Consider the following 23,927-nt stretch of genomic DNA (forward strand, 5'->3'; position numbering starts at 1 on the left):
CGTGGTTAGCATTCCTTAGGACTGCAATAATCAGGCTGAGATAATCTAGAGAGAACAATTGCCCAGGTGCTGCCAATACAACTCGACCAATGAGCTGGTGCCAGCTCCGGCCTGGGGTGCCAAGACAAATGTACTCTGCAGCTGAGGGATTTACGTAAATCTTCCCCCTGTGCTTTTAAGAACTTCCTCTTGCCTCAGCCTCCTTGAATCCAGCCAGAGTTTACCATGACAAATGTGCTGCTGCCGTAAGGCCCTGTCATTCTCAAATAAATGGGAGAATCTTTCTCTCTTTGTTACTTTGATTCTACTTCTATGCCATTGTGGTCCGAGAAGATACTTGCTAACATTTTGATTTTTTAAAATTTGCTGACACTGGCTTTGTGGCATGACATGTGGTCTATCCTAGAGAATGGATTTTCCATTTTTATGTCTTCTTCTATTTATTTCATTATTGTTTTTTAAATTTTCAATGTAGATATCTTTCATGCACTTGGTTAGATTTATCCTAAGTTACTTAGCTTTTTGGTAGCTATCTTGAATGAGATTGTTCCTGTAAGTTCTTTCTCAACCTGATCATTCTTGGTGCATAAGAATACTGTTAATTTTTGTGCATTGATTTTATATTTCTATATCCTGCAACTTTGCTGAATTATCTTATGAGTTGTTATAGTCTCTTGGTGGGATTCTTTGCTTCTCTTAAATAAAGAACCATGCCATCTACATACAGGGATATTTTGACTTCCTTATTTCCAATTTGTATCTCTTTAATTTCTTTTTCTTGTCTAATGGCTCTAACTGAAACTTCCAGAGCTACAGTGAACAAAAGTGGTGAGAGTGGACATCTTCATCTGGTTCCAGATCTTAGTTTTTCCCCATTCAACATGATGCTGGTTGTGGACTTGTCATATATAGAATTTATTGTGTTAAGGTACCTTCCTTCTAAACCTAATTTTTTAAGGAGCTTATTATGAAAAGATATTTTCTTTGATCAAAATGCTTTCTCTGCGTCTGTTGACACAATCATATTATTTTTACCACTCAATGCATTGTTCTTTCTAGTTTCTCTGAATTCTCTGTGTTCTCTTGCATTTCCTTGAATTTCTTAAAAAAATCATTATTTATAATTCATTTTCAGGCAATTATTTTGGTTTCCTTTTCTCTGGGATCTGTTGCTAAAAAATTATGTGTCTTTGGAGGTGTTGCTTTATTTTGATTTTTCAAAAGTGTCTTTATTATTTATTTATTTATTTTTAAAAATATTTATTTTTATTTATTTGAAAGGCCCTGTTATAGAAAGAGAGAGAGAGAGAGAGAGAGAGAGAGAGAGAGAGAGAGAGACTCACGGATAGAGATTTTCTAGCCAAGGGTCCACTGTCCAAACAGCCACAGGACATGGATCACACTGAAGCCAGGAGCCAGGATCCTCTTCCTGGGCTCCCACATGGTTGCATGGGCCCAAGCACTTGGGTCTTCTGCTGCTGCTTTCCCAAGGAGTGGAGTAGCTGGGACTCAATGCAGTAGCCATGTGGGATGCTGGTGCCTAAGGTGGCAGCTTAACCCACTACGCCACAAAGCCAGCCCCTCAAGAGTGTCTTTATATTGATATTTGTGCATATGGATGGTCAGTCACTTCTCCCAGTTTTACAGGGTGGCATTAGTGCTAAAACCTTTTTTGTCTGTCCTGTGTCCGAGTTTGTTGCTTGAGTTGGCTACACTGGCTTTGCTTCAAGGTGAGCACAGTAAGAGCCTGTGTAGCTGCTTGGGCTGTAATTAGTGCCAACTGAGACTGTGGCTGTAGGGGATTTGTGAGATTTCTCTGTCAGTGGGTATGTCACTCTCTGAGGCAGAGTGAAGTCTCAGGTATAGCTGGATGCAGTGAATTTATATTCTCTGTTCCCCTATGCCCCGATAATCTCTAATCTCCAGTGAATTTCTCTATTCTAAATCAGGGTGAAATCATACAATACAGGTCCTTTTGTGACTGGCTTTACTCACTTGGGATCTTATTTTCAAGGTCCATAATGGTGTGGAATGCATCATTCCTTATATGACTGAATAATATTCTGTTGTATGTGTTTTCCACATTTTATGTACCCCCTCCTTTGAAGCACACCCAGATTATTTTACCTTATGTGTATTGTGAATGATATCATAGTGAACATTGGCTCACAAGCATCTCCTTAAGTTCTACTCTTAACTCCTTTGGGGAAATACCTAGGAATAAAATGGCTGCATCATAAAGTAATCAACTTTTTATCATTTTGAGGAACCAACTAGTTTCCAAATTAGCAATACTAATTTATATTCACACATAATGCAAGAGTTCTGTTATTTCTGCACTGTCAAATATTAGTTATTTTCAATTATAAAAGAATTAAAGCTATTCTAAATGAAATGAAGTGGTATCTCATTGTTTTATTCACATATCCTTAATAATTAATGATGTTGAGCATCTTTTTGTGTGCTACTTACTCACCATTTGCATATCAACTTTGAGGAAGAGTGTATTGAAGCCCTTTGTCATTTTTGCACATGGTTCTTGCATTTTTGCTGTGTGGATAGGAATATATTACATGTCTTCATTTAATTTGCAATCATTTTGTGTCATTTGTGGTCTTCCAAATCTTTGATCCATTCTTGGTTATGTTATATATATGGTGTAGTTAAGGACCCAAGATCAATCTTTTACATATATATATATCAACTTTTCTCTCATATTGCACACTTTCCCAGTCTCTCTTGTCAGCAGAAAGACTGTCTTTGGTCAGTTACCTTTCTGGTACATAGATGCCAAGATAGCTGTTTATTGTGGTTCAGTTTCCTGTTTTCACTCACCGCCCTAGGGGCAGTGATGCCAGTGAGTTCCCATTATCTAGCACTGTCTGAGCCTGGCCAGCACAAGTCCTTCTGCATCATGTGCTGCCAATTGAACATCTGGTCCAGGATGTTTCAAGTTCATTGTCCTGGCCCAATCCTCTTGCTAAGTATGAAGTGTCCAGCCTGCCCTTTCCCTGCCCTTTTACAGAGCAAGGATGGGCTAGTCCAATGACCTGGGAAACCAGGGGCTTGGAACAGAGGTCCTGGCTATAGCTGCTGACTTGGGGAGAAATCTCTCCAGGGAAGTAGAAGGTAGAGTCCCACTGCAGATAGAGGTTGCCAGTGGAGTCTGTGTATGGCATCCATGGCCCTGGGCTATGGATGGGGGCAGCAGAACCTGTGTTTAAATCCAGCAAAAAAGTACAGATTCTGGCTTGGGAGAGGCTGACAGAGGTAGGGAAAACACTACCAAGGGTAGGATTGTATAGAGCATCGGATACTGGATTGAGGACCTGAGCTTAGCCCCTGGGCAATCCTTGAATATGTACAGGGCTGAAAACCCTCACCACACTTCAGGTTGGCCAGCTGGAGAGAGAGGGCATTCCAATAAACGTTCCTATGGAGGAAGTGTTGTTAGGGTCTGATCCATTGGCCCATCTGGACCCCCTCTCAGCACCTGTTGGACAGCTGTCCTCTCTGTGAGTCTCCTGAGGAGCTTGCAGGCCTTATGTTAGAGGGAGGCCAACAGGTGGCTGTAACACAGCCAGGCTGGCACACTTCTCCTGTCCCATTGGGGCTACAATGGATTGGGTCCCAACGGCCTTCCTGTCAGGCCAGACCTGTGAGGTCTTCCTTGTCAACTCATGAGGGCCACAGGTATAGTCCTATTCTGAAGAGTCTCTTATTAGAAAAATATAACCAGGGGCCAGCGCTGTGGTGTAGTGGATAAGGCTGTTGCCTGCAGTGACGGCATCCCATATGGGCACTGGTTTGAGTCCTGGCTGCTCCACTTCTGATCCAGCTCTCTGCTGTGGCCCGGGAGGGCAGTGCAGGATGACCCAAGTCCTTGGGCCCCTGCACCTGCGTGGGATACTTGGAAGAAGCTCCTGGCTCCTGGCTTAGGATTGGTGCAACTCCGGCCAATGCGGCCATCTGAGGAGTGAACCAGTGGATGGAAGACCTCTCTCTCTCTGTCTCTACCTCTCCTTCTCTCTGTGTGTGACTCCGACTTTCAAATAAATAAATAAATCTTTAAAAAAATATAACCAAAGAAGAGAATGCAGGTATGGTCACTACTGTAGTTTGAATGATAAATGTGCCCTAAAAGCCCATGTCTTAACGACTTGTTTCATGGTGATGCTACTGGGAGGTGGCGGAAGCTTAAGGAGGTGGGACTAGTGAGAGGTCCTTGGGCCATCTGGGGTTTGTGCTGGGAAGTGAGCTCTCTTTAGGGAGTTGTAATAAAAGCCTGAGTTTGGGCCCAGCCTCTCTTTCTGTCTCTTGGCTTGCCATGTAATCACATGTTCTCCGCTCCCTGCCATGCAACTGTTGCAAAGCTTGCAGCATACTTTTTGGACTTTCAGCCTCCAAAAACCTTTGAACCAAATAAAGCTTCCTTTCCTCCATAAATTGTATTAAGTATTTCATTGTGGCACAAAGACTGGCTAATATAGGTCTATCCCATGACAAGGATGAGCATCTTTCTCTGATCTCCTGGAGAGGAGCCTTTGGCCTAAACTCAGCTCCAATGGGAGCCTCAGGATCAGCTCAGGCTGTTGGGCACCAGGGGTCCCATGTATGAAGTTACATGGAGGCAGCTAGGTCATGTCAGGTCTGGATGGGGTCCTGGCACCACGGGGCAGACATCACTTCTCTCTCCTTCCTCAGAAGCCACCTGTCACCTCATCTGTCTCCACTCTTCATCCCCCTTCTCTTCCTTCTTTCTCCACCCAGGAGAAGATGTGTGTTACAAACAACTTGGGGATTTTATTCCAGGGAAGAGAATACACAGAGAGGTTAGTGTGAATGTTGGCAATGAAGACATGTGCCATCGAGGGAAGATATTACTGGATATGTCACACGGCAGTGAGGAAGGGATGGTGCTGGGCAGAAAAAAATGTCTTCCAGTGATGTCTAAGTCCTTGTCTTAGGAGATGCATAATGTAATTACCAGCATAGTTAGAATGGAGAAGCTAGTACAAAGACAGAAGTAGAGAGATTTGAAGATGCTGCCGTATTTGAATAAGAAGGAAGATCCAGAAGCCACGGGATGCAAAGAATGCAGCTCTGGATAAAGGAAAATTTAAGAATAGTCTCACGCAGAGCCCTGGAGGCATGGAGTCTTTTCAACACACTAGCTGTGAATCAGCAAAACTCATTCCAGATTTATGATCTCCAAAACCACAGGAGACTAAATTTACGTCACTGAAAGCCAATGGTGTTGTGATAATTGATGATAGCAGTGGTAGAAAAGACAACCAGGAAGATACAAGCAGGAACAAGAGGGAAACAGGTGAAGGAAGAGTAAGCTGAGGGGTAGGCAGTGATTGCGGTTATGCGGACATTCAGGGATACAGGCAGGTAGACTGGCAAGCACATTGGCAACTTGGAGGATCAGCCTGGAGATAGGAGGCCATGCAGACTCAGGTGGAAGAAGCTCAGGTGGGCATATGGTAAGCAGGATGCGGTCAGATATGCAAAGCCCAGGAAGATGGGGCAGGAAGATGGGCATTCAGTCAGGAGGCTCCCAGTTCTCATCCGTGTCCCCAGCAGGGTTAGTGGAGCTTCCTCAGACGCAGGTGGATCCCATTGTTGGACTTCAGCACAAGTCGTGCTGTAGGCTTGGGGATCCTGGTGGGATCCGGCAGCAGCTCGAAGCGCAGCAAGGTCAGGGCCACGGCCACCTTCAGCTCGTTCATGGCAAATTGTTTCCCAATGCAGTTCCTGGGCCAGGAAGGGACAGTAAAATGAGAAGCAGCCTTAGGCCCCCTCCCTCTGAGCTGGGCAGGCATTGGTCCCCAAGCTCCAGGACAGGACTAATCATTCAGGGCCCCCCTTCACATGGTCCAGCCTGACTTCTCTCATCCCCCACACCTCTGCCTCAAGCATCTATCACACTGTCCTGACCTGGATAAAGCCTACCACTTTCCAGGGCTTTCCCCGATGTCACTTCTCCTCTCAGTAGTAGGAAATTTCTTTTAGGACAGAGCTGGTGCTCTAAAGGACAGCTTCTAATCATAGAAATATTTCAGAGTTCATCACTATTAGTTCACTCCCTCGACACACATCACCTCACTGCGGAGGTCACCACTCAGGGCACATGCAGGAAGGGTAGGCCATGGTATCAGGGGGTCACCCTCCAGGGAGCCACATGAACTGAGTTACTTAGAGGGAACTGGACTGCCACGGAGAAGCTCCTGGAGGGTAAAGAGGTCAGGGACCCTCCAGCCGAAGCCCCATCGGCCTCCCACTCAGTGGTCCAGGCTTCTGCCTCTCCATCTCCTCCTAAGTCCAACAGTATCCTTGCCTTCTAATTCTACTCCAGCAGTGCCCCTTTCTTACCTTGCCTCAGCCTCCTCAATGGAATTCTCTAGTGTCCATCTCTCTCTTCCCCCTGCACTAAATCCCTAACCAGCTCAGATCCTTCAACGTTTCCCAAGCAAGTGAGACAGCATCCATATGCCTCAAGTGCATCAAACTCTCTGTGGGCTGTTGCTCACCCACCTCTTACCTGTTCACCTTCTCTCTCTGGCTTACTTCCTGTTGTCAGAATGCTATCCCTCCTCCTCCTCTCTCTGCCACTTCCTCAGGGCTCAGGCCAGTGAGTGACCTGCTGGCCCCATCCCTCAACTAGTTGTCCCTCTCCATCATGGTCTCCTAAGGCATCATTTGTGCTTTGTCCAGGTCAGTGCAAAGAACATGGATGATTCCACGAAGCATCTCAAGAAAGGAATGAGTGTGTGAGAGAAGGAAGCAAGGATTGGCATCTGCCTGGTGAGTTGGTATCTGTTTCTGTACAATAGATTTTTTACTTTGATTTTTTTATAGGCATTGACAGTATTTTTTGTCTGTATTCTGTTAATTCCAGACTGAGATAGGCTTACTAAATACTTTCACACTTTAATGAAGTTCATTGAATTTCCAAAAAAATGAGATTTTCCCAAATGGCTAAATAGTCATTCACAGTGTCCACTTCCTCCTCCACAGAGAAGAACCACAACAGCAAATAAGCCAAGGAAGAAATTAAGAAAGAAATTTTAAAACTTCTTGAGATGAATGAAGATGGAAGCATAATTTATCAAAACCTATGAGATAAAGCAAAAGCTCTACTAACAGAAGTTTATAGCAATCAGTGCCCACAAAAAAACTCAGAAAATCTCAAATAAACAACTATCACTTCACTTTAAAGAACTAGAAAAACAAGAGTAAATCAAATCCAAATTTGACAAGGAAAGACACAATAAAATGCAGAGCACAAATAATCAACATAGAAACTAAAAAAGACAATATAAATATCACTGCACAAAAAGAGCTTGTTTACTGAAAATATGCATGAAATTGATTAAACCTTAGATAGGCTAACCAAGCAAAAAAGGGTTAAGATTCAAATACAAATAATGAAAATTGAGAAATTATAACATATCACATAATAAAATGCATTATTAGATTACTCTGAATAACTATATGGCAGAAAATTCAATACCCTGAAAATATAGACATGTTTTCAGACATATATACCTTACAAAGATTGAATTATAAGGAAAAAGAATACCTAAATAGGCCAATAATAGTAGTGAGATTGAACCAGCAATTAAAAATCTTCCATCAAAGGAAAGCCCAGGACCATATGGCTCCACTCTTGAATTCTACCAACATTTAAAAAATTAACCCCAATCATTTTAAAATCATCAAAAAATAGAAGAGGAAGGAATATTTCCAAATTCGTTTTTTGAGACCAGCATTACCTTGATACTAAAACCAGATAAAGATACAACAAAGAAAGAAAACTACAGGAAAATATCCTTGATGAACATAGATGCAAAAAACCTCAGTAAAATACTAGCAAATTGAATCCAATAGCACATTAAAAAGACTACTTGCCAGGAACAAAAGGGGTTCAACCCAATGATGCAAGGATGGTTCAACATATACAAATTAATAAATGTGATACAATAGGTTGACAGAAAGAAAGACAAAAATTCATATGATCATCTCAATAGACACAGAAAAGCTATTTGATAAAAATTCAACATAACTTCATGATAAAAAATCTGACCAAATGAGGCACAGAAGGAACATATCTCAACATACTAAAGGCCATATTTAAGAAAAACATCTAAAATGCTAACATACTAACAATAAAAATCATGTTGAATGTAAAAAAAAAACCAAAAACCTGAAGGTGTTCTCTAAGATCTGGAACAGAACAAGGATAGTCACTTTCACCATTTTTATTCAATATAGTGTTGGATATCCTAGCCAGAGCAATTAGGTGAGAAAAAAAAAAAGGCATCCCAATTGGAAAGGAGTAAATCAAACTGTCATTCTTTGCAGATGACATGATCTTACATATAGAAAATCTTAAAGACCCAACCAAAAATCTACCAGAACTAATAGTCAAAGTTAGCAAAATTGCAAGATAAAAAGTCAATGGACATTGTAATCCATAAGCTGTACTTTGGAAATTTATATTCATTAAATAAAACTTAAAAAAAAGTCAATGGAAAAAATTAGCGGTGTTGTTATACACCAGTGGTGAATCATCTGAAAAAGAAATTAAGAAAAAAAATCCGGCCGGCGCCGCGGCTCACTAGGCTACTCCTCCGCCTCGCGGCGCCGGCACACCGGGTTCTAGTCCCGGTCGGGGCACCGATCCTGTCCCGGTTGCCCCTCTTCCAGGCCAGCTCTCTGCTGTGGCCAGGGAGTGCAGTGGAGGATGGCCCAAGTGCTTGGGCCCTGCACCCCATGGGAGACCAGGATAAGCACCTGGCTCCTGCCATCGGAACAGCGCGGTGCGCCGGCCGCAGCATGCTACCGCGGCGGCCATTGGAGGGTGAACCAACGGCAAAAGGAAGACCTTTCTCTCTGTCTCTCTCTCACTGTCCACTCTGCCTGTCAAAAATTAAAAAAAAAAAAAAGAAAAAAAGAAAAAAATCCCATTTCAAATATCTACAAAAAATAAAATTAAATATCCAATAATAAATTCAACAAAAGAGGTAAAAGATCCCTGCAGTGAAAATTGTAAATCACAATGAAACAAATTGAAGAGGACACAAAGAAATGGAAAGACAGCCCATGTTCATGGATAGGACTCAATATCATTAAAATGTGCATACCACTCAACCCCTATCCAAAATCCAATTTCATTTTTCACAGAACTATGGCAACAGCACAAAACACCCTGAATAACGAAAGCAATCAAGAACAAAAAGAACAAAGCAGGAGGCATTATATCACCTGATTTTAAAATATATTACAAAGCTACATAATTAAATTAGCAGAGTATTGGTATAAAAACATATCCCCAGATCAAGGGAACATAACAGAGGCCCTAGAAATAAGCTCATATAATCTATAGGTAAGTCTTCTTTAACAAATATGCTAACAACATATATTGAGAAAAGGGTAGTCTTTTAAATAAATGATGCTGGAAAAATTGGATACCCACATGCAGAAGAAGGAGACTAGATCTCTATCTCTCATCATGTTAACCAAATGGACTAAAGTACCAAATGTGAGACCTGAAACATTGAAACTTCTGGAAGAAAACATAGGGAAAATGCCTCAGAAAATTTGAACAGACAAGAATTTCTAGATCAGGTTCCCAAATCACAGGATATAAAAGCAAAAATAGACAAATGGAATTTTATCAAACTAAAGAATTTCTGCACAGCAAAGGAAACAACCAAAACATTGAAGAGACAGGCTACAGAATGGGAGAAAATATTGGCAAGCTACACATTTGGCAAGGTGTTAATATACAGAATATATAAGGAGCTCAAACAACTCAAAGGCAAAAAACTCAAATAATCTAATTTAAAAATAAGCAATTGATCTAAACGTACATTTTGCAAAACAAAACACACTAATGACCAACAGGTACATGAGGAAATGCTCAGCAACACTAATCATCAGGGAAAGACAATTCAAAGCTGCAATGAGATGGCACCTCATTCTACTAAGATTGATTAGCATCAGCAAGGCAAAAGATAACCAGCGTTGGTGAGGATGTGGAGGAAAGGGAACACTTGCACACTGTTGGTAGGAATATTTTAAGTACAGCCATTGTGGAAAATAGAATGGCTGTTCCTCAGTAAGCTAAAAATAAAACTGCCCTATGATCCAGCAATCTCACTCCAAGGCATATATTCACAGGACATGAAATCTATCTGTTTGAGAGATAAGTGCACTTTGATGTTTACTGCAGCACTATTCACAATAGCCAATAAATGGAAACAGCTGAAGTGTCCATCCAGTGATGAATGGACAAAATGTGATACATATGCATAATGAGATATTACACAACCATAAAAAAGTGAAATCTTGTCATTTCCAGCAACATGGATGGAACTTGAGGTCAATATGTCAAGCCAAAAAAGTCAAGTACAGAGAAACAAATATTCATGATCTCAATCATCTGTGGAGCCTAAAAAATAGGTGATCTTATAGGATTTAAAATATAATGATTACCAGCAACTGGAGAAGAAAACTGGGGAGAGAAGATGGAAAAAGGTTGACTTATGGGCACTAGGAATAGCTAGTCAGCTGTAAGATGTTTTGGGGTTCTCTTGTATCACAGAGTATCTACAGATAATGTTAGTGCACTACATATTTCTCTACTAAAAACTAGGCAATAGGAATTTGAATGTTTTTACTATAAAGAGATGTTAAATATTTGAAAAGGTAAATATATGTTAATTGGAAATTACACAATGCATACATGTAACAAAACATCACAAAATACCCCCAAAATATGTAAAATTGGTGTAGTCTGTGAAAATTTAAAAAATAAATACATTTTTAAAAATTAAAAAATATCAACTCAAAGTGGATCAAAGTCCTAGATTGTAAGACATAAAACTATGAAACTACCAGAAGAAACATTTCCAGACATTAACACAGGCAATGATTTTTTTTTTGGATAGGACCTGAAAAGCATAGGGAACAAAAGCAAAAATAGATGAATGTGATTAAATCAAACAAGGAAGATTGTGCCCAACCAAGAAAGCAATCAATAAAGTGAACAGACAACCTATAGATGAGAAAGGATTTTTGGAAACTATTTACCTGACAAAGGATCAATATCCAGAAAACATTAAAGAAATAAACAAAAAAATGAGAAAAGCAAGTAATCCAATTAAGTGAACAAATGATATGAATAGGCTCTTCTCAAAAGAAGAAATTGAAATGGCCAAGGAATAAATGAAAAAATTCTCAATATCATGAACTGGTAGGAAAATAAAAATTGAAGGCACAATGTATATTATTTCACCGCAGTCAAAATGGCTAGTACCAAAAAGACAAAAAGTAGCAAATGCTGGTGTGGATGTGGAGGAAAAGGAGTTCATTTATATTGCTGGTGGGAATGTAGACTAGTAGAGCCAATAGGGAGAGCAGTATGGAGGTTCCTCAGAAAACTAAAAATAGAGCTACCTTATGATATAGCTATCCCTTTTGGGTATACATATCTCCAAAGGAAGTGAAATCAATGATTCAAAGAGATACTTGCAGGCCCATGTTTATTGTTGCATTACTACAAACTAGTTAAGATGTGAAATCAATTACCCATCAAAGTTTAAATGTACAAAAGGTGTGTTGTATATATACACAGTGGAATATTATTCAGGCATAAGAAATAAGGATATTCTATTGTTTGTAGCCAATGGATGGGCCAAGATCTTGTCCATCATGTCAAGGGAAGTGAGTCAGACACAGAAACACAAACACCGGCATATTCTGTCTCATATGAGGAAGCTAAAACCAACTAGTGTAGAATAGTGATGACTAGAGGTTGGAAAAGGTCGTGTGAAGGGGACAGAGGGAGATTGGACAATAGTACAAAAACCCAAAAATAAATTCTAGTGTTCACTACAGCTCACAGCCACTTCCTAGATAGTTTTTGAATAGAGGAGTGGAGTGCAAACACAGAATACTAATAAGGAAATGGAAATGTTAGTCTAATTTGAACAGTGTATAATATGTGTATTTATTGAAATACCACATATTGCTACATCAGTATTTATTATTAGAATGTTTTATCCGATGGAAATGCTAGCTAATTTGATTTAATCATCACACTTTGAAACCATGTATTGAATTATCACATTGTATCTCAAATATATACAATTAAAATTTTAAAAATAAAGAAAAAGGGGGCTGGCGCTGTGGCTCAACAGGTTAATCCTCTGCCTAGCAGCGCTGGCACACCGGGTTCTAGTCCCAGTTGGGGCGCCAGATTCTGTCCCGGTTGCCCCTCTTCCAGGCCAGCTCTCTGCTGTGGCCAGGGAGTGCAGTGGAGGATGGCCTAAGTGCTTGGGTCCTGTACCCCATGGGAGACCAGGATAAGCAACTGGCTCCTGCCATCGGATCAGCGCAGTGCGCCGGCCGCGGCGGCCATTGGAGGGTGAACCAACAGCAAAAGGAAGACCTCTCTGTCTCTCTCTCACTGTCCATTCTGCCTGTCAAAAAAAAAAAAAAAAAAAGGGAAAAAATGAACGAAGTATTCTGACAGTAACTATCAGCTCTGCACTAGAAATTGCAGTAGCCAACACACCACTGTCCTCTATTGGCTACAGCGCCATTTGCAGACAATTCTTATGGCGAGGTTCTCAACCTTGAAATAAATCAAATTCGGAAGAAGTAATTTTGAACAAGCAATTTGCTCATAGCCTGTTCAATGCAAGCTGAGTCACTATTTAAAGAAATCTCAGAATTATGGACTCAGAAAAATCTGCAGTTTATGGCAATTTATATCTCACTGGAGGATTCCCTCAGTCCTTGTGGGCGTTTGGAGCAGTCAATTCAGAGTGTGCTACCAGATCATCAGCAATTTCAAGCATGTTTCATATTTTACACACCAGTGTTTTCTGAGCATTCTACTGCCCCCATTTTTGCCCATGTTAGACTCAGTGGAATGGGAGAGTGGTACAGAGATCCCACTCCACAATACAGATTTCTGCCAAGCAGGGAAGTAGGCATAGATATTTGAATATTAACATGCAGTGAAACTTTTCTCAGAATAGAACACAAAACATACGAGACTGACACATTGGGGTGGGACGCTTTCTACAAAGGAATATGGTAAACTTGCAAGTATGGGACTGAAACTTAGGGCAGGCAAGGATACTGGACAACAAACACTTGTAAATCAATCCTTTGGTTCACCACTGGAGGATTAACAAGTTAAGTAGAACGGGCAGTGGGCTGAATCAAGAATGTGTGGAAGGGAATAAATCCATCCCTTGTGAATCCTGAAAATTGAGAAGCGTAACAACTAATGTTTAGTATACCCACTAAGTCTTGCTCCCACAGTGAGGACATCCCCAGAATGTACTGAACTCTGGAAGCCTAGTGACGCTGAATTTCGGATGGCCGCAGGGAAGGGCAATGTGTCAATATCTCCGTGCTAGGCTATGAAATGCCACCTCTCTCTTGTACCCAGACACCCATATAAGGCTTTCTTCTCACAGACACTAACAAAATGGGCCAGGTCTGAAGATCCTACATAAGAACACAGGAGAGGGGGCCGGCGCTGTGGCTCACTTGGTTAATCCTCCGCCTGCAGCGCCGGCATTCCATATGGGCGCTGGGTTATAGACCCGGCTGCTCCTCTTCCAGTCCAGCTCTCTGCTGTGGCCCGGGAAGGCAGTGGAGGATGGCCCAAGTACTTAGGCCCCTGCACCCGCATGGGAGACCAGGAAGAAGCACCTGGCTCCTTGCTTTGGATTGGTGCAGCGCCGGCCGTAGTGGCCATTTGGGGGGTGAACCAACAGAAAAAAAGACCTTTCTCTCTGTCTCTCTCTCTCTCACTGTCTGTAACTCTACCTGTCAAAAAAAAAAAAAAAAAAAAAGAACATAGGAGAGCACAAACATTGGAGATGTGCCCAGAACTCTCCCCCCTTCCCCTCCCCATGACCAAATGCTCACCGTGCTCCCCCTGAGAAGGGCAGGAAAGCGTGGCTGTGGCGAGCAGAACCCGGTGCGAAGCGGGAAGGGTCGAACACCTGCGGAGAACACCAGGGCCAGGACGGGGTGGGAGAGGTTAAGGTGCTGCTTGTGACCCACAAGGGGACAGGAAGTGGGAGCCAGAGGAGACGCCCCTGAGAGACCACCTCTCGCCCTCCCAGGGGCTCTCGTACCTCTGGGTTTGGCCACACATTCGGGTTGTGGTGAAGGCCATAAATGGAGAGTGTGACTGTGAAACCTGTAGGGCAGGTAGCAGACAGAGACAAGGGGGTAAGATCCCACTCCCTCGGCCAGCAGGGCTCCTGCATGCACTAAAGATGTGGGTGCCACAAATCCTCACTTTGTACAGGCTAATCCTCTAACAGATGGGTGTGGTGGGCTTGACAAAGCACTTGAGCACAAATGAGGAGCAGAAACCATGAACCCAGGAATGAGAAGCAAAAAACAAGAGGAAGCTCACTATTGGAAGTCACTAACGTGAAAACTGACACTGATCAAATACTTTCCCTGAGCTGTTGGACAACATACATTAACTCAGTATTCACAAGCATGCCTTAGGGAAGACAACTGCTTATGCCATTTTGTAGAGGTAGCTCGGTCTCACAAAAATTCATGTCTTGCCAAGGATGAAGCACCTAAGATGTGCCAGGGCTGGGGACAGAACCAATGGCAGGTATGCCAACAAGGGGCTTTCTACCACAGCTGGACCAAGCTCTGGTCATCAGCAGCTCTGCTGCCAACCGGAGGGCTCCTCACAGACTGAACCATAAGTGAACCTGACATAGGGTTCCCTGATCTCCTTTATATACCAGGACCATTAGGAAAAAGCACGTCTCTCGCTCCCTTAGCAGATTTTCTCTACAGGCCTCCACATCTCCTGTCAGAGGCACACCTATACACTGAGATTTTGCTGAGTTTAAGCTCCATGCCAAGCACTTCCTGCACATCTTCCAAATTACCAAGTAAGCATCGATTATGGTGACAAGGAAAGGAGAAGCAGAGATTCAGAATTGCTGATGCATGGCTGAATTTCCAATCTTCTTGGGTCCCCATGGAGTGCTTAGGTGAGTGAGGGTGGGAAGTTTGTACCCTTGGGTAGGGAGCGTCCATCAGGGAAGGTGACGGGCGTGCTGAGGTCTCTACTAATAGCTGGCACCGGTGGGTAGAGTCTCATTGCCTCCTTGATGCACATGGTGGTGTAGGGCATCTGGTCCAGGTGCTCCCTGAAACAAAGCCCAGGCAGAGGAGGGGGCAGGGCTGGACCCCCCAGGGCTTCCCCTCCCAGACAGGCAGGGCCCCCCTCCCACTCCCGGGGCTCTCACTCACCAGGTGATGGAGGCTCCGTCCCCCAGGAGGCCCTGGATCTCCTTGCGGCACTGGTGCTGATGCTCGGGGTGCGTGGCCAGAGCATAGAAGATCCAGGAGATGCCACTGGCCGTGGTGTCGTGGCCCTCGAACATGAACGTGTCCACCTCGGCGCGGAGGTCCTGGTCGGACAGGCTGCTCCCGTTCTCCATCTGGGGGAGGCCACAGCGGGAGAGAGGGCGGGGGCTCTGTCCCTGGCTCTGTGCTTCCAGGCCAAGCTCGGGCCTGCCCTGCACGCACTGACCTTGGCAAAGAGGAGGACGTCCAGGAAATCCAAGCGCCTCTTCCTCCTGACCTTCTCCAGCTCCCCCTCCTGCTGCAGCTGAGCCTTCCTCTGCTTGATCACTCGGTCTGCCACAGAGCAGTGGGTACCAGGAGGAGCTGAGAGCTACATTATTCCCAAAAGACCCCTCCTACCTGCCCCAATGCCAGTACCCTGAGAGGTCAGTGTGGGTGTGAGACAAGTGACTGTGTGACACATGGACAGGTAGCAGCATTTTCTTTCTTTCTTTATTTGACAGAGAAAGCAAGTGAGGGTGTGTGTGTGTGTGTGCACTTGTACATGTGAGTGAGAGAGAGAGAGAGATGAGAGAGATCTTCCATCTGCTGCTTTACTCCCCAGATGCCTGTAACAACTGTGATTGGGCCAGGCTGACGCCCGGAGCTAGGAACTCCATCTGGGTCTCCCACATGCATGGCAGGGATCCATGTACTTGGGCCATCATTTGCTGTCTCTCGGTTGCACTAACAGAAAGCTGCATTTGTAGTGGAGGTGAGACTCTGTCCTAGGAACTTGGATAAAGGATGTGTCTCCAGAGGTTGTCTGACTCACTTTGCCCCAGCATCCTCCCTCTAGCCTCTTGTGAGGCTGGGTAGGCCTCCCTGCATTAGCACAGCCCAGGAGCCACAGCTGGATGTTGCTGGGTTGGGGCCTCATTTATCCATCACCAATGTGATGACCCAGGAAGCCCTGCCAAGCACCTGGCACCCCATCATCTCAGCTCCCAACCCCTGCACCGAGGAGGTACCCAGCTTGAGTGTGTCCCAGCTCCTATGGGGAGTCAGGGGGCCTGCCTCTGCCTGGGGAGTCTGGGTTGGCTCCTTTATGCAGTGCTCGCACAAGGAGGAGGTCACAGGAGGAGGAGGCAGAACCTGTGTGCTCGTGGGCGAGCTGGCAGGCACGGTGGGACAAGCGGCCTTCAGGGCTCAGACTGTAGAGGAAGTCGCTGTGGTGAAAGATGTTCCTCACTCGGGCAAACACCAAGTTGTTCAGGTCCCCAACAGCCTGGATGTAGGACTGGGAATTCCTGAGGGAGAGGACGTGGATGAGGTCAGAGTGGAGGGGCCTCCGATCTGGAGGCAGAATGGGGCTCTGGGAGGAGATTCCTCCCCACACTGGGGACAGGCAGCATGGAGACACACACCACTTCTGTTTGCAGTCCTTGTGACCTTGGGGCCTCTGTTGGATGGCAGGAGAGCCAGTCTCCCACCTGTGCTGGGTGGGGGGAGGGGGGCGTCAGGGATCCACGGCTGAGGCAGGAGGACTCTGGTCTGCAGTTAGAGCTTGGTGTGGGCTGGGTCAGCGTCTTGCCTTTTGTGGAGGTGAGCATGCAAGTTCCACCCCCCTCCCCGAGCTGGCTGGCAGGTGCTTGCACACTGATGGTGAGCACAAGGACCCTTCAGGTGGAGGTCATCACGGACCTGCTGTCCAGCTGGACGCTGCCCTGGTAGCTGAAGGCGCACTTCATGATGGTGTCCAGGGTCATCAGGGAGACGTGTTGGAAGACCTCCAGCGAGGAGTCCTGGCTGACCAGCTGCTCCCATCTGTCCTGTGGGCGAAGGGCATTGAGCTTCTTGATTGTCCCATGAATTCTGTTCATGGTAAGCTGGGCTCTGTTCCTGCATCTCCAGAGAGAGTGTTTAGAATTCTTCACTGGGCATAGCAGATTGTTTAGAGGTCAGCGAGACTGTAATGTTTGTAAAGTGATATTTTTCTTTTTTTTAATTTATTATTTATTTATTTATTTATTTTGACAGGCAGAGTGGACAGTGAGAGAGAGAGACAGAGAGAAAGGTCTTCCTTTTGCCATTGGTTCACCCTCCAATGGCCGCAGTGGTAGGCGCGCTGCGGCCGGCACACCACGCTGATCCGATGGCAGGAGCCAGGTGCTTATCCTGGTCTCCCATGGGGTGCAGGGCCCAAGGACCTGGGCCATCCTCCACTGCACTCCCTGGCCACAGCAGAGAGCTGGCCTGGAAGAGGGGCAACCGGGACAGGATCGGTGCCCCGACCGGGACTAGAACCCGGTGTGCCGGCGCCACAAGGCGGAGGATCAGCCTATTGAGCCGCGGCGCCAGCCGTAAAGTGATATTTTTCTTACAAACTTTTCAATCAAAGGCAAACATAAATGCTCCTAATGTTCTACACTAATTCTGAGTTTCTCTTATGTTATTCCTTAAGGCGACAGGAAGTAGAGTGATGTTGATGTTCTGATACTTAGCTAGTCGTGAGGCACTGGTAGGACTCAGTGTTTGGGGGCAATGCCATTTGCCAAGAGAGAAGAAGAAAGCCTCAGGGAACCCTGATGGGATAAGATCAGAGATTTCAATCCCTTTCATCCATCAAACATTTGCTGGGCACAGCTGGGTGAGAAACCGGAGTTCTGATGAGGGGAGACGGTGTGGCAGGTAGGACTCTTAAAGTGTAGATCTGGTGTCTGTTTCACTTCAAATGCACTTGGATGAGCTGGGTCCCAAGCCAGAGCCTGTGCAGTGACATCCTGGGGTTTTCCCCTACCACTGACACTGCCGTTCCCCAACTCAGACAGCAACAGGTTGCCTGGCTGTTCAGTGGGAATGACTGTTCCTCCAGTCCTCTGTGTTGAAGACTTGGAAGTGGGAAGAGAGGGACCCGTGTGTCTATGCCTTGTCCTCACTGCCCCACCCACTTTGGGGAACCATCTTCTCACAGTAATGGTCTAAGAGTGTTTCCCCTGTGTCTGATGACTGTCTGTGAGGGACACCTGTGCTTGGGAGGGGAGTTGCCGGGGGTGCTGTGTTGGAGGCAAGAGGGAGAGATGGGCTCACCAGCATCACTCGGACGGAGTCCACCATGAGCCCCACGTAGGGCTTCAGGATGTCGTAGTGGAAGGCTGGGGTGAGCATGCGCCGGTGCTGGAACCATGGCTGCCCGTTCAGCAGGAGCAGACCGTACCCTGGATAAGAGATGGGGGTGTGGATGTGTGTTAGGAGGCTAGATCTTAGAGACCTTTCGGGATAATTTGGGAGGAGCAGGGGAGGACAACCCAGATGGTGAGATATCCTGAAAAACGGCAGGAAAGGCACAGGGCATTGCACGAATATGAACTTCCCTGTGGGGCTGATACATGTGAATGAAAGATTGACCAGAGCTGTGTCAGGTGAGGGTCACACATGTTGGGCTGAGAATGTCTCGAGAGAACTGAGAAGTGCTGTGGAATGAGCTGAGCCTCATGGGGGCTCCCATCAAGGTTAGCAAGGGGCAGGCGTCTGTCTAGAAGAAGAAAAATAAGACTTAATGATTTTTTCTTGAGCCAAAGAGATAGCTGTTTGGCAAAGCTAACTGGCAAGTGCATGCAGTCCTGGGTTAGATGTACGTACCAATCCAGGGAGCCACGAATGTGTAGGAACCACGAGACTTTGGATCTGAAAGATAAGTAAGGGCTTTCTAGGAAACTGTTCATAACCAAATAGAGCAGCCCCCTAAGTAGCTGTGGTTCAGACCATGGGCTGCCACCAATTCTGAAGACTGGCATTTAGGAGTTGGTTCCAATCACTCCCCATCTGCCTCCCATCCCTTTCTATCTTGTCCTGATAATCCATTGTGCTCAAGAAGGCAGACTCGGGGTACCAGCAGCAAGCACCCACAGGACCAGCAGGGTGAGTTTACAGGAAACCCGGGCTTTGTCCTCTGTCCCAAAGAATAAGACAACAAAGCCTGCCAGGGCAGCCAACAGTTGGAAGTTCCAAACTCAAGGCAGTGTGGATATGAAATTTGTTTTGAGATCTAGGGCAACTTACATAAAAAGATCACCTCAATCTATTTGCAAAACCAAGAACAATAAAAGGGGGGTGTGGGGATAAGAAATTCAGCCCCAGGGCCGGCTCTGTGGCGCAGTGAGTTAAAGCCCTGGCCTAAAGCACTGGCATCCCATATGGGCGCTGGTTCTAGTCCCGGCTGCTCCTCTTCCAGGCCAGCTCTCTGCTATGGCCTGGGAAAGTAGTGGAAGATGGCCCAAGTCCTTGGGCCCCTGCCCCCGCATGGGAGACCCAGAAGAAGCTCCTGGCTCCTGGCTTCGGATAACACAGCTCCAGCCATTGAGGCCATCTGGGGAGTGAATCAGCGGATGGAAGACCTCTCTCTGTATGTTTCTACCTCTCTCTGTAACTCTGTCTTTCAAAAAAAAATCTTTAAAAAAAATAAATTCAGCCCCACATAGTTGTTTTCAACATTGAAATATAATTAAATATCTTGTCCTTAGGCTGGATCATGAGCTTATTGGAGAGCTGGTGGAGGGTTCACAATTGCTCCTTCATTGCCACTATCTTCTGGCATTTTTCATTCCCTAAGGCACATACTCAAGAGCGAAGGGCTGCTCCAGGTGCAATAGGAGTTTTTCTCTCACCTGATCTCCCCAGGATCACTTTCATGTAGTCCGGGTCATAGAGCTGGACACGGACTTTGTTGCCCCCTATCCAGTGAGGACAGGCTCTTGGGAACTTCTCTACCCATTTCAGAATCTGTTGAAGCTCCTGGTTCATCTGGAACTGTGGCCAAGGGAAAGACAAATTGATGCAAATCTTCATTTTGTTCTATTCTTTTTAGTGAGAGTGATGGGTAGGATGACCATGGGAGGCATTCTGGATCTGTTCAGCACAAGTGAGGGTTTTGGAGCTGTTTCTGATGAAGTGGACTCCTCAGAACTTGATCTTAGGCCAGATTCTGTCCCTGCTGTTGCACAGAGCTGTGAGCCTTCCTTCAATGCTGCCTGAGTATTGCCAAAAGCAATTCTGGGAAAACACCAATACAGCTATTTCAATGGATAACAGCTATGACAACTTGTTGTGACTTGAGAGGCAGTGAACTCAGTTTACACAGACAGCAAAATAGATTATGGCAAAATTTCTAAATTTATCCATTAGGTTTATTTTATCATACTGGTTCTGGTAGTTTCAATGTTATTATTGCATACATGCATATATTTGTTAAGATGAAATAGTATTTGGGATGTCTTTGGCTGAGAGAAAAAAGGAATAAGTAGAAACGGTGTGCATGTTATTCTACATGCTGAATATCTATGGATTTATAGCAGGAAGTTTGGATGCATAACTATCAAAATAGTATTTCTACGATTTTGAGATTTTGGGTTTCCTTCTCTCAGTTTCATTTTTCATTGAAAAGAATCTTGTAAGCTCTCCATAGTCTAGTGTCATCTTTCGAAATTTCTCAATGCGGATCACAAGCCTTTTGCTTTCTGGCTCCTCTAGGCTTTCCTCCTCCACGCTGGCAGTTCCACATGATCCATTTGTTTCATCCCTCAGGCTACTGCTGTTCTCCTGACTCCCACGGCCATGCCTCTGCACAGGTTCCTCCCTCAGCCTGGACTGCCCCTCCTCTCTGCCGTGGAGCCACCACCCCCAAGCTTTCAACACTCAGCTTAGCTTTACCCCATCTGGAATCCTCACAGACATTGTTCCTAGAGATGTTCTGTGTAGTCAGCTCTTTTCAGTTCAGCTGCTTCTGCAGAACTCAAAGCAGCTGCCTGCTGTAGCCAATCTGTGCCCACATCTCTGACAACCATTGTCACCAGCCCTGAGGAAGCTGGCCCTGCTCCGGGATGTATTTCTTTGTTCAGGGTGTGCTTCCCAGGCACCTACTGTGTGCCAAGCACTGGGTCAGGATAGAGCATGGGGCTTGCAGTCCAGTCGGGCAGGAAGCTTGGGAGGCCACGCAGTAGAAGACATTGCTGTTGAGATGGAAGGAAGCCTAAGCATCGGGGAAGCTTTGGAGGGGGACTCAGAAGTGCGCGTTAGGAAGCCCTTCCTCCTCCACGTGCTCATTCACTGATTGCATCGCCATTTACTAAGGAGCTCTGGGTGACCAAGATGAGTCAGATGAGCCCTCAGAACACTGAGGACAATGCTCGAGTTAGGTTAGCACAGCTCTTCCCTGCGAGAAGGACCAGTCACAGGAACGGGAGCTACCGCTTCCATTCCTAGGCGACCCAGAAGGACTGCTTGGGGCTGGGCCTCGGCAAGTGAATTGAGGGACAAGGTTCTCCAGGCCAAGAGCCCAAGGTAAGCAGAGACCCAGAGGTTGGAATGCACGGACAGGCAGGGAGGATAATGGAGAATTTAATGCGGTAGAGGACAGGAAGAGGGGATGAGAGGGAGAGGGGCTGAGGATCCTCTGTGCAGGGCTGTGATGTGATTTCACTTACTGTCTGCGGCTCCACTCTGCTGATGTTCCTTTGGCCTTCTCTATGAACTGAGAGATGTCATCTCTGCACTGGCCACCTCTTAAACTTGTTCTCTACACAGTCTCCCCTACCCTGTGTGACCCTCATCCTCTGTCCCCATGCCTGCTTCTGTGTTCCCTGTCCACAGGTGGCAGGGTCGTGGGTGGGGATGCGCTGGCCCTCCCAAGCCCTTGACTTGCCCCCTTCCTCTTTCCAGTCACTCCATACACCCGAGTTGAGCCCCTGTGCCTGACTGTGTGCTGGGCACTGGGCACAGAGGGGCACATGTGCCAAGAAGCTCACGGTTCAAAGGGTGCCGCAAGAGAGCTGGGCGGGCACAGACCCTGTTTAATATGTGATTCGGTACTCCTGGCCTGGAAGACATAGTACACTGTCCCCTTCATGAATTCCCATTCTGGAAAATTCCAGAACTCAGGCAAATCGCACTCTTTGGTTCTCTACAGCTGACATGAGCCACTCACCTGGCAGTGAGCTCTTCCTGTGTCCACTCCTTCTGAGACCCCCATGCCCTCCACACAGTGTGACCCCACAGAGGGACGATTCCATCAACTGATGTCTCTGTCCCTATGGGTGCTCAGGGCCGGGCACAGAGGACGGCACTGAGTGGCAGGGGTAGGGAAACTTCTAGAAGCCTAATTCTTTGAGAACAGCTGCAGCTGCTGAGCTGCTGGGGGTAGATGTGGAAAGGCTCAGCCGGGTGCAGGGGGGGGACCCAGGAAAAGTCCTTGCTCTCCAAGGGCAGGGCTGCCAGGATGGAGGACGGGTGTGTAGGAGGAGGGAGTGTGTGACAGGGCTGGGTCACAGCAGGACAGGATACCAGGGAGACTGGGAGCTCCCCATTGCTAGGATGAGGCCAGGGATGAGAGGCAGTCTGAGCGTCCCCTCGTGGCCCTGTGCTCCTGCATCCTGCGACCATGCTGACTGGGTTCTGAGAGCCCCGGCCACCCCTGCCCTCCCAGTCCCTGTCCCGCTCCTTCCTACCTCTCGACTGTGCCCCAGGAGCTAGTGGGAGGGCGGGCACGGGAACTGCTGGAGGGCTTTGAGCAGCCACTGGCGGTGCAGGTAGAGCTGAGCTGCCTTGAGCAGCAGCAGGAGCAGGCCCAGCAGGGCCGCTGCTTGGAGGAGCCCGGAGAGGCTGCCCGGGAGCCGGGTGGGGCTCAGCGCAGACACACTCATGGTGCAGCGGCTCTGGACCTGGGACTGACCTTCTCTGTCACTCAATCCTGTGAGGAACTTTGCTTAAGTCCTGGGAGGATTGTCCCACCCACTTGAGGGGCGGGTGAGGGCTGAGGGCAGAGTTCGGATCTCCTCTTTCAGAGTGGTTTAACCCTAAAGGATCCAACTTGAGCAACAGTGAAAGTAAAGCTTTAGTAATGGGTGGTGACAAGGGCCATGCACACACCCACTTTCCCCTGTCCATATTACTTAGAAATATGTAATGAACACCTACTGTGTGCCAGGCAGTGCGCTAGTGCTCCAACTTCTGGGAGTCCACAGTCTAGCTTACCAAGGTCACAGGAGTCCTAGGTATTGTTTCCCTGACTTCAGTGATGAGACCCTGAAGACAGAGAAAAGAGGAGATGTGTTCAGAGGAAGACACCTGAGGTGGATCCAAATCATGCTCTGTGCGGCTCGAAAGCTGCCTACCCCGGCTGCCCCAGAGCCCTCCCTGGGGCTTAGCCAGTACACAACCCATTAGTACCCAGGTGACTGTGCCGGTGGGTGGATCACTGGACTTGAGCTCAGGAGGTCCCAGGCCCAGGTCAGCCTCACTACCTGTGCAGCCAGAACCTTACCCTCTCGGAGGCTCAGTGTCTGCTTTCATGACGTGGGCTAATCGGTCCCCAGAGCCCGACAGAACGGTTCACTCCTGCAGTCATTCATTCCTTCAGTAAGCACGTGTTGCCCTCACAGTCTCGTGGGTAAAAGCAGTCAATAAACCAGGGCAACAACATATTGAGGGGCTTCAAAAAGCTGGGGGAAAGTAGCATTAACACACAAGTTTATTTTGTTGCAAAAAATGTTGAAATCCATGCATATATT

At 46.3% G+C, this 23,927-nt stretch overlaps 1 protein-coding gene across 1 annotated transcript; it reads right to left on the reverse strand.

The window, feature by feature from the left end:
* Positions 1–4,779: 4,779 nt before the first annotated feature.
* On the reverse strand, positions 4,780–23,106 carry LOC133759763 (cytochrome P450 4A5). The gene is made up of 12 exons (XM_062191259.1): positions 22,866–23,106; positions 20,031–20,172; positions 19,006–19,050; positions 18,454–18,581; positions 17,068–17,195; positions 16,519–16,673; positions 15,611–15,717; positions 15,328–15,518; positions 15,091–15,224; positions 14,175–14,239; positions 13,963–14,039; positions 4,780–5,760 (listed from the first exon to the last, which is right to left on the reverse strand). The coding sequence occupies exons 2-12, from the start codon at positions 20,164–20,166 to the stop codon at positions 5,592–5,594; spliced, it is 1,335 nt and encodes a 444-aa protein (XP_062047243.1). The 5' UTR covers positions 20,167–20,172; positions 22,866–23,106; the 3' UTR covers positions 4,780–5,591.
* Between the last annotated feature and the right edge of the window lie 821 nt (positions 23,107–23,927).

The sequence above is a fragment of the Lepus europaeus genome, chromosome 5, assembly GCF_033115175.1.
Source record: "Lepus europaeus isolate LE1 chromosome 5, mLepTim1.pri, whole genome shotgun sequence".
NCBI classification, from domain to species: domain Eukaryota; kingdom Metazoa; phylum Chordata; class Mammalia; order Lagomorpha; family Leporidae; genus Lepus; species Lepus europaeus.